This window comes from Protopterus annectens, chromosome 8.part0 (assembly GCF_019279795.1).
Source record: "Protopterus annectens isolate FY-2018-M chromosome 8.part0, PAN1.0, whole genome shotgun sequence".
Classification (NCBI taxonomy): Eukaryota; Metazoa; Chordata; order Ceratodontiformes; family Protopteridae; genus Protopterus; species Protopterus annectens.
The window spans coordinates 1771216170-1771232589 of record NC_056741.1 but is presented as its reverse complement, the minus strand read 5'-3'; the positions used below and the strand labels follow the sequence as shown (position 1 = coordinate 1771232589).

At 39.6% G+C, this 16420-nt stretch overlaps 1 protein-coding gene across 1 annotated transcript in view; it reads right to left on the bottom strand.

Annotated features, from left to right (window-relative positions):
• LOC122808562 (cytochrome P450 2F2-like) overlaps positions 1-16420 on the bottom strand; it is a 1017871-nt gene that overhangs the window by 559888 nt on the left and 441563 nt on the right. The window contains exon 6 of the mRNA XM_044079518.1: positions 973-1146. Coding sequence (XP_043935453.1) covers positions 973-1146 — 174 coding nt within the window. The remainder of the gene's footprint in view (positions 1-972; positions 1147-16420) is intronic.

Here is a 16420-nt window from a genome sequence, read left to right as displayed (position 1 = left end):
CAGCTTGGTGTGAGACCTCAACACAGTGAAATGTCATACACAGAGCAACATACTCTTAATGCAAACAGCAGAAATTGCATGCATTGTTCAAATAAATGTAATACCAGGCCAGATATCTCTCCTGATATGACACCCTTGCATAACACCAAAGTGATGAATCTTAAAAAATACCCTAATTTTGACCTTGTAGCCCTGTATGGGACTTAGGTTGTTATTGAGTACTTTTTGAAATAATCTTTCTAGGGCTCATTTACCCTGTGATGTTATTAAAGTGTTCCACAGTTTGCGTAGCAACCTGTGTCTCATACTGACACATGTATATACCACTAGCAAAGCATCTCCGAACGCACTTGGTTGTGGTAGTCATTGTGGATTCACCTTTAACCTCTTCTTTTTGCCTAACCACTTGTCCATATGTCTATACTACAATATGCTCCTGTACTCAGACATAAAATCTCTGTTATGCATGTGTATTCTGTGTGCTTCTTCTTCTTCATGAGTCACATCATCTGTCTGAAATAAGTTGTTGTAATATAGCTTGAGCGTAGCTCCCCAGTACCCAAATTCTGACTTCATGCTGAACAAAAAAAAGCAAACGGCTTATTATCAGTCTTTTGTATTGTTGTTCTTTTGTGTTCTGAGCACGGCATTCCGTGATTTCCTCATTCTCAACCATGTTTCTAGCCCACACAGTCATTTTGTACTTTTCCCAATGGTGCCTTCTACAGCCTTAACTATCAGTGCTGGTCACAGCATCTACACCAATATGGCCTGGTACTGCTGAGATCTCAGAGTTTCTTAGTAGATTCTTAGTAGGGATGTTTAATTAAGTGTGGTTGTATGACACCACATCCTGTTTGCATGAAAATTGATGGATTTTCTGGACAATTTCACAAAAAAAAACTGAAAAGTGTTATTCACATAAAACTAGATATATTTTATTTAATTCAGGTGCTTTTATCATGATCTTACCTTCTCTATTTCATCAAAATAGCAGTCAATGTAGTCTCTGGGTTCTTCTGGTATCCACCTTTCTCTGTGTTCCTTGATTTCCTTCTTCAAGAAAGCAAGAATAACTTCTCTGTTCTTGAATATTTTCTGAAACGGTAGTGGCAGGCATCGAAGAAAGGGCAATGTATTATAAATCTAAAGAAAGAAGGTATATTTTCATTATGACAAAGCTCAATATATTATAAACATAGAGTACATATTGTGCCAGGATTGTTTAAATAATGTCCAACTTAAGATATAATCAAAGCCTCTGATGTGTGTCAACAACTTTGTTTAATAATCTAAGCAGGTATGTCAGACATAGTTTAAAAAATCTTGTTTCTCAGTACAGATCAGAGCAAATATTAATCTAATCTAGCACCCAACCTATATGCCTTTAGGAAAATACATGCCATTGTCTACTAGTAAAATACTTATGTGTAATTCAGGAGTTCACACTAGCCTTTTGAACAACATATGTGCTCATTAAATAATCCCCAGGATTCAATAAAATTCATGTAGGCTCGATGTAGAGCATACATGGAATGTACACATGTACACGGCCATGGTTCCTCCTCCGCAGTGCGCCATGCATATTAATCATGGTGCACTGCCGAGGGAGATCACAGTAACAGGGATACTGAAATCATGTAGGCAGTAGTGTAGAGGTTGTCCTGTGGTTGTGGATTGTCCAAGGAATTCCTGGACAGATATTATGTACAGGATAAGAATCCTTGTAATGGACCTTGCTAGTGTAGAAATGTGTGAATTTTAATATTTTTTGTATTTTTTGTTTGTTCCTTTTTGTTTTTTTTTAATGCCTGTTTGCATGGCATGGCATGGAGTGCAGCAGTGTTGACCTGCACTTATACATACAGAGCTGGCACCTGCTAGACATCTAAAAATAGAAACCGGATGTAATTAATTATTTATTCAGCTTCCTTTTAATGCCTGTTTGCTCTGCATGGTGTGGAGATGGCTGCACTTACACATGCACAGGTGACATCTAAAAATAGAAATCGGATGTAATTAATTATGTGTGTTTGCCTACGTGTTTATATGTTGTTTTTTTTTTTTTTTTTTTTTTTTTGAATGGCCGTTTGCGAGGCGAGGCATGGTGCTTAGCAATGCTACCATGTAGCTTAGTATTATATGTGAAGGTATACTAGATTTCTCACTATCCAGTTAGAAAAATGTCTAAAATCATAGCCTAAAGTGTTTTAGGTCCTAGCTTTGAGTTCCTAGCAGTCATACCTTTTTACATTTATTGCTGTGAAAATGTGTGAGGTGACCTAAAGGGTGGTTTAATTTAAAACAAAATTGTTACATTTGGAAAACCTTTGCTGTACTAAGACAGCTTAAACATGGTCAATGGCAACTCAAGTTTGTGATTTTCTAAGCTTTGCTAAAACATGGTTTTGCAAGTTTACATGATGCTCAGCTCTGATAAGCAGGTCTGCGCAATGCTAAGGAACATGGCCCCTTTTTGAATGTTACATTATGATGTGTAATGGTGGGAAAACAGACTAGATTAAGGCCAATAGGCAGGAATTCTGCAGCATTCATTGGAGTTTTAAAAATCTGTTGATATGCATGGTGGTGTGGGGGAGCATGCTTTTGGGTGCAGAGGTGGGTTGTGCAGGATTCCAGAGTGTTTGTTGGACTCCTGGTCCAGAACTACAAACCCTGGCTGTTGCAGGTGATTACAATGGCTCAGAAAGTAAAGGTGAAGCCTGGGATCAGTTGGCCAGGGATCGAACTAGTGCTACTGGCATCTCCCACACTGGTAAGCAGTATTGTCAACACTATGATTACTTGAAGCGAAGGAAGAGGGGGACCTTGGACACCTGGGCCAAGAGGCTAGGGCTGGGCATGCCCCACAGATATGTAATTATGTTTGTTACTACTTTAGTAAAATACAAGCTGAATCTATGCAAAACTTGTATGCATAAAGGTGTGCTTCCCTTCCAACAGCTGCAACTGAATGGGTTTGCAACATCCAGTCTAACGCTGGGCACCTGGCCAGGGTGCTCTGTGAGTGTGGTAAGTACAGATATTTTCTGATAGCTGTAGTGCAATAAACAATCACTATCCAATTAGCTAAATGTCTAGAATAATAGCCTAAAGTGTTGTAGGTCCTGGGTTTGAGTTTCCAGCAGCCATACCTTCTTACATTTATTGCTGTCAAAATGTGTGAGGTGACCTAATGGGTGGTTTAATTTAAAATAAAATTGTTACATTTGGAAAACCTGTGCTGTTCTAAGCACTGCTTAAACATGGTCAATGACAACTCAGGTTTGTGAGTTTCTAAGTTTCGCTAAAACATGGTTTTGTGAATTTACATGATGCTCAGTTCTGCTCAGCAGGTCTGTGCAATGTTAAGGAACATGGCACCTTTTTGGGTGTTACATTATGATGTGTAAGGGTGGGAAAACAGACTAGATTAAGGCCAATAGGCAGGAATTCTGCAGCATTCATTGGAGTTTTACTAATCTGTTGATATGCATGGTGGTGTGGGGGAGCATGCTTTTGGGTGCAGAGGTGGGTTTAGCAGGAGTCCAGAGTGTTTGTTGGACTCCTGGTCCAGAAATACAAACCCTGGCTGTTGCAGGAGATTACCAGGGCTCAGAAAGTAAAGGTGAAGCCTGGGATCAGTTGGCCAGGGATCTAACCAGTGCTACTGGCATCTCCCACACTGGTGAGCAGTATTGTCAACACTATGATGACTTAAAGCAAAGGAAGAGGGAACCTTGGACACCTGGGCCAAGAGGCTAGGGATGGGCATGCCCCACAGATATGGAATTATGTTTGCTACTACTTTAGTAAAATACAAGCTGAATCGGTGCAAAACTGGTACGCATAACGGTGTGCTTCTCTTACAACAGCTGCAGCTGAATGGGTTTGCAACATCCTGTTTCACGCTGGGAACCTGGCCAGGGTGTGCTGTGAGTGTGGTAAGTACAGATATTTTCTGATAACTGTAGTGCAATAAACAATAAAAAATAAACAATATCAATAACAATAAACAATAAGGTTGATAGCAGGATTGTGGTTTGATAACTAATATGTGCAGTGTCATATCCACTGGATGTGTGTTCTAATGTCACTGCAGTCAACTGTAAAACTGAAGTAAATAAAGAATGCAAAAGTTATTGCCTGATAAATGTATTGCAAAACCCACAGTACAGTTCAGGGCTGTCTACATGCCACTTTCAGTAAAATAATGCTCTGTATTCCTCCCAATCCTGGAACAAAGTAAATAGGTAAGGTAGCCCACATTCCTGGCAGATCTCATGTGTATACTTCACAGATTCTAAGGAGAAATGACAATAAAGTATAAAGCAGGATTGTGGTTTGATAAATAATGTGTTCAGATAACTGCAGTAGGGCTTTATTAATTATGTGTGTTTTAATGTCACTGCAGTGAATTGTTACATTATGTGCACATGGCCTCTAGGGTCACAGCTTTTGAGTGCTACTCCTATGCCTGCCAACTAAGACATGATGGCTGTCTAGTCTACTTAATGTACACAAACATACCTCTCAACTGTCATGATCTTTTGTAATGTAATAACAACTACCCAATCTATCTGGTCTGCGATTAACAGATAAATGATTACCTGGAATGAAATGTATTTGCAAATCTGTTTACAGAACACCTTGATAGTTATGTACATGCACATTATGTGAAACAGTTCTGTGTATTAGTGTACCTGCATTTGTTAGTGCTTGGCCCATACTATTCCATACTAACAGCTTGAGAGGTATGTATGCGTTACATCATCTATAGAAGAATTTGCATCACTTTACTCACAACTGACACTGCACACCTGTAGAAGTATGTATTATAAGACTGTATATTGATATCATCTGCAAATTCATTAAAGGTATGTTTTTCTCTCTCTCTCCACACATTATCTTCTTTAATTTATTAATGTTATTTATTAGTATGATTTAACATTAATATGTTCTGTTAAACTAACTGTTATGCTGGCCTTATGGGTTATTTCATACTGGCTTGCTGTTAACATACTTACTGTTATGGTATTTAGTATTGTGCTTCACATCATATACCTATATATGTATTTGGATTAATCAGTATTATGCTCCACTATGTTAATACTAACATTGGTTTGGTTATTACTTTTATTATTAACTCATTCACTCCAGAGCAGCTCAGGAAAAGCTGCCTGCTTAATTCCACCATAGGAACAACAGTGCAGCCTGAGCTCATTTTCAGAAAATCCATTTGTTATACCATACAGAAAACAAATGTTCATAACTCTTTAACTATAAGAGCTAGACTAAAAATGTAAATGCGAAAGTTGTTCAGCAGACACTGACCTTTCCAACAGTGTAAATGCTGATAGTGTATATCAAAGTCATTATTAAATATTTGGCAAGGAAAGCTAATACTGTGCATATTTTTTACCTTTTTGGAAAAACAAAGCACAATATATTGGTCAATGTACCATGCAGACCCATACAATTTGAATGTAATTTGTTAGTATGGATGTCACCTTTAAAATGATACCATACCATTAGTGTGTGATGTTCCTTTCTTGAGATATTCACAGAAATATGATTAATATATTATTTTTCATAATTGATAAATAAACAAAGGATAATATCTCATCACCTGTAACAGACAGAGCCTACATATAAGTGTAGAAGTTGTGCATCTGAATGTCAGCTTCAAAATGATGCATCATTTGTGTGATCACCATGCTCCCTTGAAAGATATGGGCATAATAATGAAAAGTATTGTAAATGTATAATTTTCATAATCGTACAAGACTAAACAAACTGTGATATCTGTACATGTGTAGAGTACACAGACATGGTTCTTTTACCATGTTGTAAGGAGTAACACTGTCTTCAAAATTAGGTTTTACTTGGCACACTGACATGCTCCCTTGCAAAGTTATTTACCAAAATATGAAAAAAAATCATAATTTCCATAAACTAATTCTAAAAAAACTTTGATATCTGCCTATGAGTACAACATACAGGCACCATTCTTTTACCATGTTAGAACTATAAATAATATTTTCAAAATGAGGTATTACTTAGCACATTCAGATGCTCCCTTGCAAAGTTATTTACCAAAATATGAAAACAAAATCATAATGTTCATAACCTAAGTCCAAAACAAACTTTGATATCTGCACGTGCCCAACATACAGGCACAATTCTTTACCATGTTGGAATCAGCAATACTGTCTTCAAAATGAGGTATTACTTGGCACATTCAGATGCTCCCTTGCAAAGTTATTTACCAAAATATGAAATAAATCATAATTTCCATAACCTAAGTCCGAAACAAACTTTGATATCTGCATATGAGTACAACATACAGGCACCATTCTTTTACCATGTTAGAACTACTAATACTGTTTTCAAAATGAGGTATTACTTGGCACGTTCAGATGCTCCCTTGCAAAGTTATTTACCAGAATATCATAAAATCATAATTTCCATAACCTGAGTCCTAACAAAACTGATATATGTACATGTGTACAGCATTCAGAACCAGTTGTTTTACCATGTAGACACGTATGATTGTAAATATACACATTCTTGGTGTAGCCAACATACTGCTGAATGGGTACATGTAAAGAGAAAAAGCAAGGTAAGGACCGCCACTCCACTAATGAATCCAGGACAGGCATGGGACTTTAGTGGCAGGCAAGGCCATCTGATCTGTCTGATAGCTGTTCTGGCTACCCACTCAGACAGCCAGTAACACTGCAGTCTCACGACCTCCTTCAGTGTCGCAGTCTGCCTTACCTATGCCTTTTCTCTTTACATGTGTCCATTCAGCAAGGGACCTAAGGGATCAATTTCTGTATTAGTAATCCCTTTCTGTCATCTAAACTACACATGCTTGATAAAAGCAGACTATAAGTGTTGCAGGATGCTCACTGACATATTAGACTGTACGTGATAGCACTCTCCTGAAACAGTTCTTTCTCAGCATCTTCACCGGTTCCATTACAATAACTCATGAAGATATGAACCACATTACTAAAATGGCTACTTGCATAAATATGTTACTATTGAAAATACACGTAAACGGAAGGAACGGAAATGTGCTTTCATCAATTGCTAATGTTTGTACATGCGCCAAACAAGAAATGTCAGTGAAATAAAACAATTTAAATAACAGAAATTATGTACATACATATATATCCACACACACACACACACACACATATATATATATATGTATATATATATATATATATATATATATATATATATATATATATATATATACATACATATATATATATATATATATACACACACACACACACACACACACACACACACACACACACACACACACACACACATACATATATATATATATATATATATATATATATATATCCCTATCATAACACCGACACGCCACAAACCCGACACTCAAAACAACGACACCAAAACACCGAAAACACACAAAACCGACAACTCACAAAACCGAACACCATAACACTGTGACACCCAAAACACCGACACACAAAATGTAAACTACACATAACACACAACTATACATGCACTAACCCTAACCCAAACCCTAACCCTAAGGTCCGACACTACCGCACACTTACCCTACCTGCACCCTAACCCTAACTCACTTAACCCGCCACTAAACCTAAAGTCCGTCACTACTGCACACTCACCTTTCCTGCACCCTAACCCTAAATCCCACACTATCTCACACTTACCTGTCCGCTCCCTAACGCTAAATCCCTCACTATCACACACTTACCTGTCCGCTCCCTAACGCTAAATCCCTCACTATCGCACACTTACCAACTCGCGCTCACACGTTGCCCATGTCGGTGTTTCGGCTGTCAGGATTTCACATTGTCGATCATCTGTCTCATCGGTCTTCTCGTGTCGGGCTTCTTACCGTCGGTGTTTCGGCATGTCGATGAAGTCAAGGGGACCCATATATATATATATATATATATATATATATATATATATATATATATATATGTATATATATATATATATGTATACACACACACACACACACACACACACACACACATATATATATATATATATATATATATATATATATATATATATATATAAAATATATATATATGTGTGTGTGTGTGTGTGTGTGTGTGTGTATATGTATATGTGTTTGTGTGTGTACAGGAATAACAAAATCAGGGGTTTCAGAGGGTAGGTAGTTGATGAAGACTGAGGGGGAGGGTGGCTTGCAATGACTCCAGGCAGAAGAAAAAATACAATCTGCTTGTGCATTCAAAGTGATAACAACTTCTACTTATGTGAATAACAGTAACAGCTGCTGAGAGTTTTACCTAAAAAGTGAGAATGAGTCAGTACTATATTGTAACTGACTTATTGCTAATGTGATAATGACCTTCCTTTCATTACTGCAAAGTTATGCATGCTCAGACACAGGTGATAATTGCTGCACATAACCTGTTGAATAGGCATTAATTATATTACCTTGTGCAGCTGTTATATAACACAGACTCATTATCATCGGTACGGAGAAGACCTGAGTCTCAAACTGCACAAAACAGATCTGAAGAAAACTAAAATCTACCAAAGCCAAATCTGAGATACATATATCCACAACCTGAAATGAACCCTAGGGCCTATACAAGCCTAGCCTTAACAATTCCCTGGATCGTACTGAGGAGAAAGTAACTCTGCAGCAAACCAGGATCCCACCCTAAAGGAAGATATTCTATTATCAATCCCCACTGGGTTTATTCATTACTACAGTTTGTACCTTTTTATTCAGCCAGTTCCATGCCTACCAGATACCAGTCTTCTTAACTAATATAACCAGCTTTATTTGCAATACTGTGACAGTACAGTTAAAGGCTTTGCTAAAGGCTCAAGTACAAAGCAACTCACTTCTGTCAAAAGCCAACTCATTCTAACCATGCCACTGAAGGAAATAGCATGGTCTTTTCCACAACATAGACATGTAGGTACAGTGACACATAAGACAGACCAAATGGTGCCTTCAAACAGACCAAAAAGGACTCTGTCCTTAGAGCCCAAATCAATGAGGCCATCACCTTTGAGAGCCCTTCAGAACACCCTTCTGACAGGTGAAGAAGAATTCTCTAACACTACCCTAAGTTGTAAGACTATGGGCAGGATTCACGAAGCCTCCGTGTAAGAGTTACAAGGCTTACACGGAGGCTGCAGTTAAACGGTGTGATGTCAGCATGTCATGCATATGCATGAGGGCATGCTGAATCACACCTAAGGCTAACATGGTCCATGGAAGACAGTAGGGGGCGTGTCCGTAGGCCGAGCCCTGCAAACGGACATGCCCCCAGAAGAGTAAAAGTCCCGAAAGTAAACCCCCATGACAGAGCCCGTGTAAATGTGAATAAACACAACACAACACATGCCTCTACAGACTACAAACATAAAATGTAGAAATGAACATCTTATAATTTTTTTTTAAATTATAAAGATGTTTGCCCATGAGTGCACTCATTTGCGCGGGCATGCCCATAGCTTAGCCACAGTTAGCAGTCTGTGGAAAAGCATATAAGAACTAAATATGCAAAGTAAGCCAAGAAGCAATAGTGTAGCGGTAGAGATGTCAGCTGAAGAGCAGGCAGTCATGGTTCGAGCCCCCACAACATCAATTTTTATTTTTAGTGAAATAAGCATGAAACAAGTCCCTGACATATATGTACACATATAAAATTATATTTTATGTAAAATGTAATGAAATGGGCCATGTATTTTGAAGAAATGTGAGATAATAAAAAAAAAAAATGTCAGATGTGCCTATAGCTGAGCTACAGTCTAACAAGTTGAGTAAATCTGCCTGTAGGTGAGCAGTGTTTTAACAGGTATAAAATGAGTGCCCGTAGGTGAGCAGTGATTTAACATGTGTAAAATGAGTGCCTGTAGGTGAACAGGGGTTTAACACGCTGAAACTGTGTGCCCATAGCTGAGCTGAGTGTAAAATGCGTGCTGACAGCCAAATGATGCATAAACCAGCATAATCCGTTTGCGCGGAGCTGCGCACCGTGCCAACAAGCTAACCAACGGGCAACGTTGAGCAAGCTGTAACAAAACTGCCTTTACACAGACACACCTCCTAGCCTGTGTAGACAGTCATAAAATATAAAAAGCAGTGGCCAGGTTCAAACCCAGGATACCATGCACCATAGTCAAGGTTTTGGGTTGCGATACGCTTTTTATTATTTACTAGACCATAGTCAAGGTACTGAACCACTAAGCCATGACAGTTGCACTTAGAAATGCAGTAATAGTATATATATATAGGAATGAATAGAAAGAGGAGCATGACAAAGCAGGTTTTGTGAAGCTGATACAATTCCAAAATGGCCAATCACAGATAAGTGCGAGAAAATGGCATATATAAGCCCCATAAGCGGGAATACACAGCATAACCGATTGTAGAACCGACTTGCAGCCAGAATGTCAGGTGTAGGTGAGGGTAGTTGCTTCCGAGCACAGAGGTGGGGCGTTGAGGAGTCCAAATATATGGTTTGGCTCCTTGTCCACAATCATGAGGCCCAACTCGTGCAGGGCCGGGTCCTGTGGGGAGCATATAGGGCTGAGGCGTGGGACCGGTTGGCTCATGATCTCACCAGTGCCTCAGGGATACCAAGGACTGGTGAGCAGGTCCGTCACCACCATGCGGACCTGAAGAGACGGAAGCAGGACCAACTGAACCGTTGGATCCAGGAGGCCCGACAAATGCCCAAAGCCCCACTACAGAGTAAGTTACATGTAATTATTTATGTAAGAAATTAACCTAGCTGATATTATGAAGATGTGTATTCCAATATTACTTTATTTATATTACAGCTGCAGGTGTCCGTTCTGCAAACCGTAGGCCTATGGCGATAGGCTGGCACAGTTGCGCCACCAGGCAGGTCAGTAATTCTCTCCCTGTAACTGTAAATAAATATATAAGTATGACAGTTAGCAAAAGAGTGCAGTGTAGTCACTAATTAATAAAATGTGCAAGTAACAGTGTAAGAGGCTTTGCAAGTATTGCTTGATTACAAAAGTGTGATGCAGCCTGTAATCCAAACATAAAAATGAAACAAGTCTGAAATAAAGATGTCCCACCTGTAATATAATAGTACATAACCTGCAGCAGGCTGAAAAGTACAGCTGCAGAAGCTGAGTAAAACACATGTGTGAAATATATCCCTGTTGAAATACAGAAACATGACAGAAGTGAGACTGTTGGAAAGGATTGTTATAACTACAGGTAAAACATGTCAATAAAGCCTAGAATTAAGTACCATCCTGAATTGTAAAAATAAAACAAGTGAGAGAGTGTGAGAAAGAGTTATGAATCCACCAATAAACTAGTAATAACTCCTGAATAAAGTATACTGCAGTCAGTACAGAATGAAATGAATGTGACAGGCAGAACCAAACAGTAACATGTGTTGCAAACGGTACCACAGCTGGAATGTGTATCCCAAAATCTGGATATGTTGCTCTCAGTCTGCAATATGCAGAGAGTATGGTTGTCTGAAATACCAAACATCCACAGTTGTCTATAACTATATAAAGCAAATGTAGCAGGATGATGTAGCTGAACAGAGCCAGATATGAATGTGTATGAATAAAATGAAAATGTATATGGATGCAGCAGTAACATTCCTATCACCAACTTGAAGTAGTTATCACATAGGAAACTGTAGGCAGAACTGTAGTGTGTATATATCTGCAGCTATTAGAAATGTACAGCATATGTATTGATATTTGAAGTTGTTAATTAAATTTTCTTCACCCTACCCTATAACCACATATAATCCATTCCACGTGAAATTTGTATGTGCAATCACAATTAACACCCCTGGACATTTGTCCTGTTGGTTCATACATATTTGCATGTACGTTGATGCATCTGCCCTGTTCATACATCCAAAGCTGATGGCCTGTTGCCATCAATCAACCCTGCATGTTGTTGGACTGTGTATTGCTGTTCAAAATATGCATGTGTTATGCTTGCTGTTCAATGGTTTGAATAACTGGATGTTTGGTTAATCGGAATACTAATGCATGCTGTTACAACTAATTGTGAATGGTATTGTACGTTACTAACCCAAACTGTTATGACATAATGCAAAACATAGGATGACAGGGAAGGCGGGTTCCAGCAGACCCACCTCTCCCTCCTCAGCTGATGAGTGCACCTGGCAGTAGTGCCAGGCCGGACCCTCCTCCGGTGCCCCTGTGCCACCTGCGGATGGAAGCGCTAAAGGGGATGGGGCTCGTCCCCCCTCTGCAAGTGTGGCCAGAGGAGAACATCCACTCACCCTCCGTAATGTCCAGACTGTGGTGCATAGGGAGATCCGGGACACTGTTCTTGGGCCGCTACGCCAGCTTGAGGCATGGGTGGCACAACTAACGGGCATGCCTGCTGCCCAGCCTACACAGTCCCCAGCACAGCCCCATCCTGGGCAGTGAAGGCACAGCGGCACTGTTGCCATCTGTGGGCTCATGGGCTCTAGATATCCAAACATCCATCCTTGTCAATTGTGTAACCCCCCCCCACATGTGTCATACACCATCCCTGTATGCGTCTTGTTTGTCTTGTCTGTTAACCTACCAACCTACCTCCCCAGCTATACTGACTTCCTGTACCTTTCATACCACTCTCACCTGAAAAAAAAAAAAAAAATAGGCACTCTGTACCCACAAAAAAATTACGCCCCATACATAGGTGCCCATTTCGCACACATGTCTGCTGGACATGGAAACTATCAATTACAATTGGCTGTACAACAAGTATTATTGTTGTCCTTACACCTCTCTCAGGGGTGGAAGGTTTCAAATGTCACACCAAATTACAAACATATGCACAGCTGTTGCTGATGAAGAAATGGGCAGCTATGGGCCTTACCTACATCCCTCCTGCAAAACCCGAGCTTGTTTCCCTACTGTCTTACCCTCTTTGTGACCCCTTTTTCACTACTTTCCTGTCTCCCCATTTTCATTTCTTTCAAAGAAATTAGCGTGGGTGTACGCAAGAGTAAGCACTTTTAAGCAGTTGTAAGAGGGTGTGCGTGGAGCTGAACACCAGTGCACATGCGTGAGCTCCGTGCAATCCAGCACTAACCCGGTTTCAACTGCTTAAAAGTGCCTTAGTCACTCTGAATGACAAGGCCTGTAGTCTGCTCAAAAGCAAAATAAAATCCCACTGTCAATCCCGAACCCAGGACATTGGAAACAGTAGTCTGCATGACTTACCACTAAGCCATGACTGTTATATAAGAACATTGTGCTACAATAAATATATCATGTAATAGTAGGAATGAATGCAAAGGGAATATAGGATGTGTAGTATACAAAGCATGTCAAGTATACTTACTGTCAAATGTAGTGGATTTCTATAATAGTAGTGTGTGAACAGAAACAGCCATGCTAGTTGGTAGCTAGTAGGTAATAATGTCACTGTAGCACCTTGCAAGCCACACACATACTCATAGCAGGATAATCACTGCCCATACCCAACAACCTCTTACAGCAACACATCCTGACTAAGTAATAAAAAATGTGGAGCAAAGGCCCAAAAACAGGGACACATTCCAAATATTGCTCCAACAAACTTAGACAGTTGAGAGAGTAACAGGTTTTGCATTATGTTGGATGTTTGGAAGGGTATGAAGTCTGAAACTGAAATGTTTGTCACTATAGTCTGACTTGAGCCCAGAGTGATTTGCCAGAAAAAGCTGTTTATGAGATATGGACCAAAATATGAGGCAAAAATGTGGACATCCTGCAAATATCTGTACACTTGAGAGGTCTGAAACTGCCATATTTGAATAGTTAAGAGCCTAGACATAGCAACAGTAACTGAGTTACAGAGATGCCCCACAGACTCCCTGTGAAATGTACAAACAGTAGGCAGAAAGGTGTTACAACACATGCAACTGTAACTATGAAGTACTGAAAGTATGCACCACTTGCACGTCGGAAATAGTGTAGTAATACATATGCTCATGCTAACCCACAGTCACAACTGCAGAATACCAGGCAATTTAATGGGTGTACCCCACTGATATGTACCATTCCATGAGGCAGATAAAAGATGCACCTGAGAGTCTCTGGGGCCTGCTCAGCAACATACTCAAATACCCTAATAGATGTCAAGGCCCACACCATGGCCAGACCACACTGCATGCAGTAACACCCTAGCAGATATAGCAAGCATTCCAAGGTGTGAATGTACATGGAAAATAGGAAAGCCACAGCAACACACTACAGTCAAGACACCTAGCAGGCATACAAATAGTGAATGTAAAGGGCAAATATTTAAGCCATAGCAACAAAGTGCAAGAGCCACTGCTATAGACCAGTTACACCACATGTCCCAAAGGAAAGCACACACACCCAAATTAACAGTAGTAGTAGTCTTAGGTGTCAGTGTACATACACACTTAGTACAGGAAACTGGAGAAATGAATGGAGAAATGTTAATCTACAACACAGCCAGAAATATGAGAGATATACTAACCTTTACACTCACAGAACAGTGTCCACAGCATACCAGCATGGTCCCTGCCTTTAAACTCTGAAAGGGCTACGCCTGTCTCACATACCTTTTTATAGCACTGTCCTGGAATCACAGTGAGAACTGCAATCAATACACAACTGGCTGCATGCAATTAGCAAATGCCGGCTAACAATTGGTGCAGAGTCCATCACATGGACATATGCAGATACCTACAAAAGCATGCTGCACTCCCAGTCCACACATGCAATACTTTCATTGCACCCTCTGGAGGTAGGGAGAGAGAGAGAGAGAGAGAGAGAGAGAGAGAGAGAGAGAGAGAGAGAGAGAGAGAGAGAGAGAGAGAGAGAGAGAGAGAGAGAGAGAGAGAAAAAAAACATACACAAACAAAAACACTCATCAAAACCGACTAGAAAGCTGACATCTGCCAACTGGAGCAGCAGCAGGACACAAAACCAAACAGCAACGCAAGCAGTTGTGACAAACACGGGTAATGTAAAGCAATATTTTAAAAGTCTACATACTGTGAACCCTCCATATGTGTCAGTGGTCTGTATCCATATGTATATGAAGACGTGCATAGGGCAGGGGACATACAGCAACTATCAGTGAAGGCTGTACATACATATGAATGTGAAGGCATCTATGTGCACATATCAATGTAGGTTGTAGTGCAATGTACAAAGTAGGTTTCACAGTTATGTATGTTTAGCAGTATGTTAGTGTGTGTATACAGTTTTGTAAACAAACATGTTGATATACCTATCTATCATATGGATATGTATGTATGTCAATATATGTATGTATGTATATATATATATATATATATATATATATATATATATATATATAATATGCATATATGTATACATACATAGAGAGGGATGTAGGAATACATAGACAGATGTACATAGATAGAATATGTAGAAACATATATATATGTAATACACATATACAGATATAGATATATGTAGATACATATACATAGACAGACAGATCTGACTATCTACAGATATGACTGTATATGACAATCTCACACTCCCTCTGTCCCACCCCCTCTGTCACTCTCACCCCCTCTCTGTCACACCCCCCCTCTCCATATCTATAGCAATATATGTACATTGAGATACATATATGTGTATATGTATAGAGACATATATATATATATATATATATATATATAGACATATATATATATATATATATATATATATATATATATATATATATATACACACATATATATGTATATATATATATATATATATATATATATATAGAGAGAGAGAGAGAGAGAGATTATATTTATTCTGAGTGAGGCACATGTGTACAGATGTATTGCAACAGGTGCCTGGTGACAAAGGCATGGAGTGAACACCAGTGTCGAAACTGGAGTACCATACCCCATTTCAAATCACCTACACCAGTAACCACCAGATATGTGATTGGCTGCCCACCACTGCCTGTGTCAGGGGTGAACAGGGTCATAAATGTGTACAATAGTCCCCCCAAAGATAGTCACAGTGGCACACTATTCCTGGAATACCTGTACATGGTATGTGTCAGCAGACATGGTGTGTCAGCAATGGACATGAAGGTCAGTGCACCCCTCCACACCACACAATGGCTGCCACGGTATGTACCTCACATGACAGCTACAGATATGGAGAAGGACACAGTGACATGTACAACAATGTGCCAATGCACTCAAACACATTACCAATGCACAGTGACTGACAACACCACAGAGTACACACATACTACCCACATAGAGGTTACCACTCCTGGATTTACATACTTAAGTCACACCCATGACAGATGTCCAACAACCATAGTAACACCTCACACCATCCACAACCTAAATGACTGCTGTGTGTTGTCTTTGACACCACA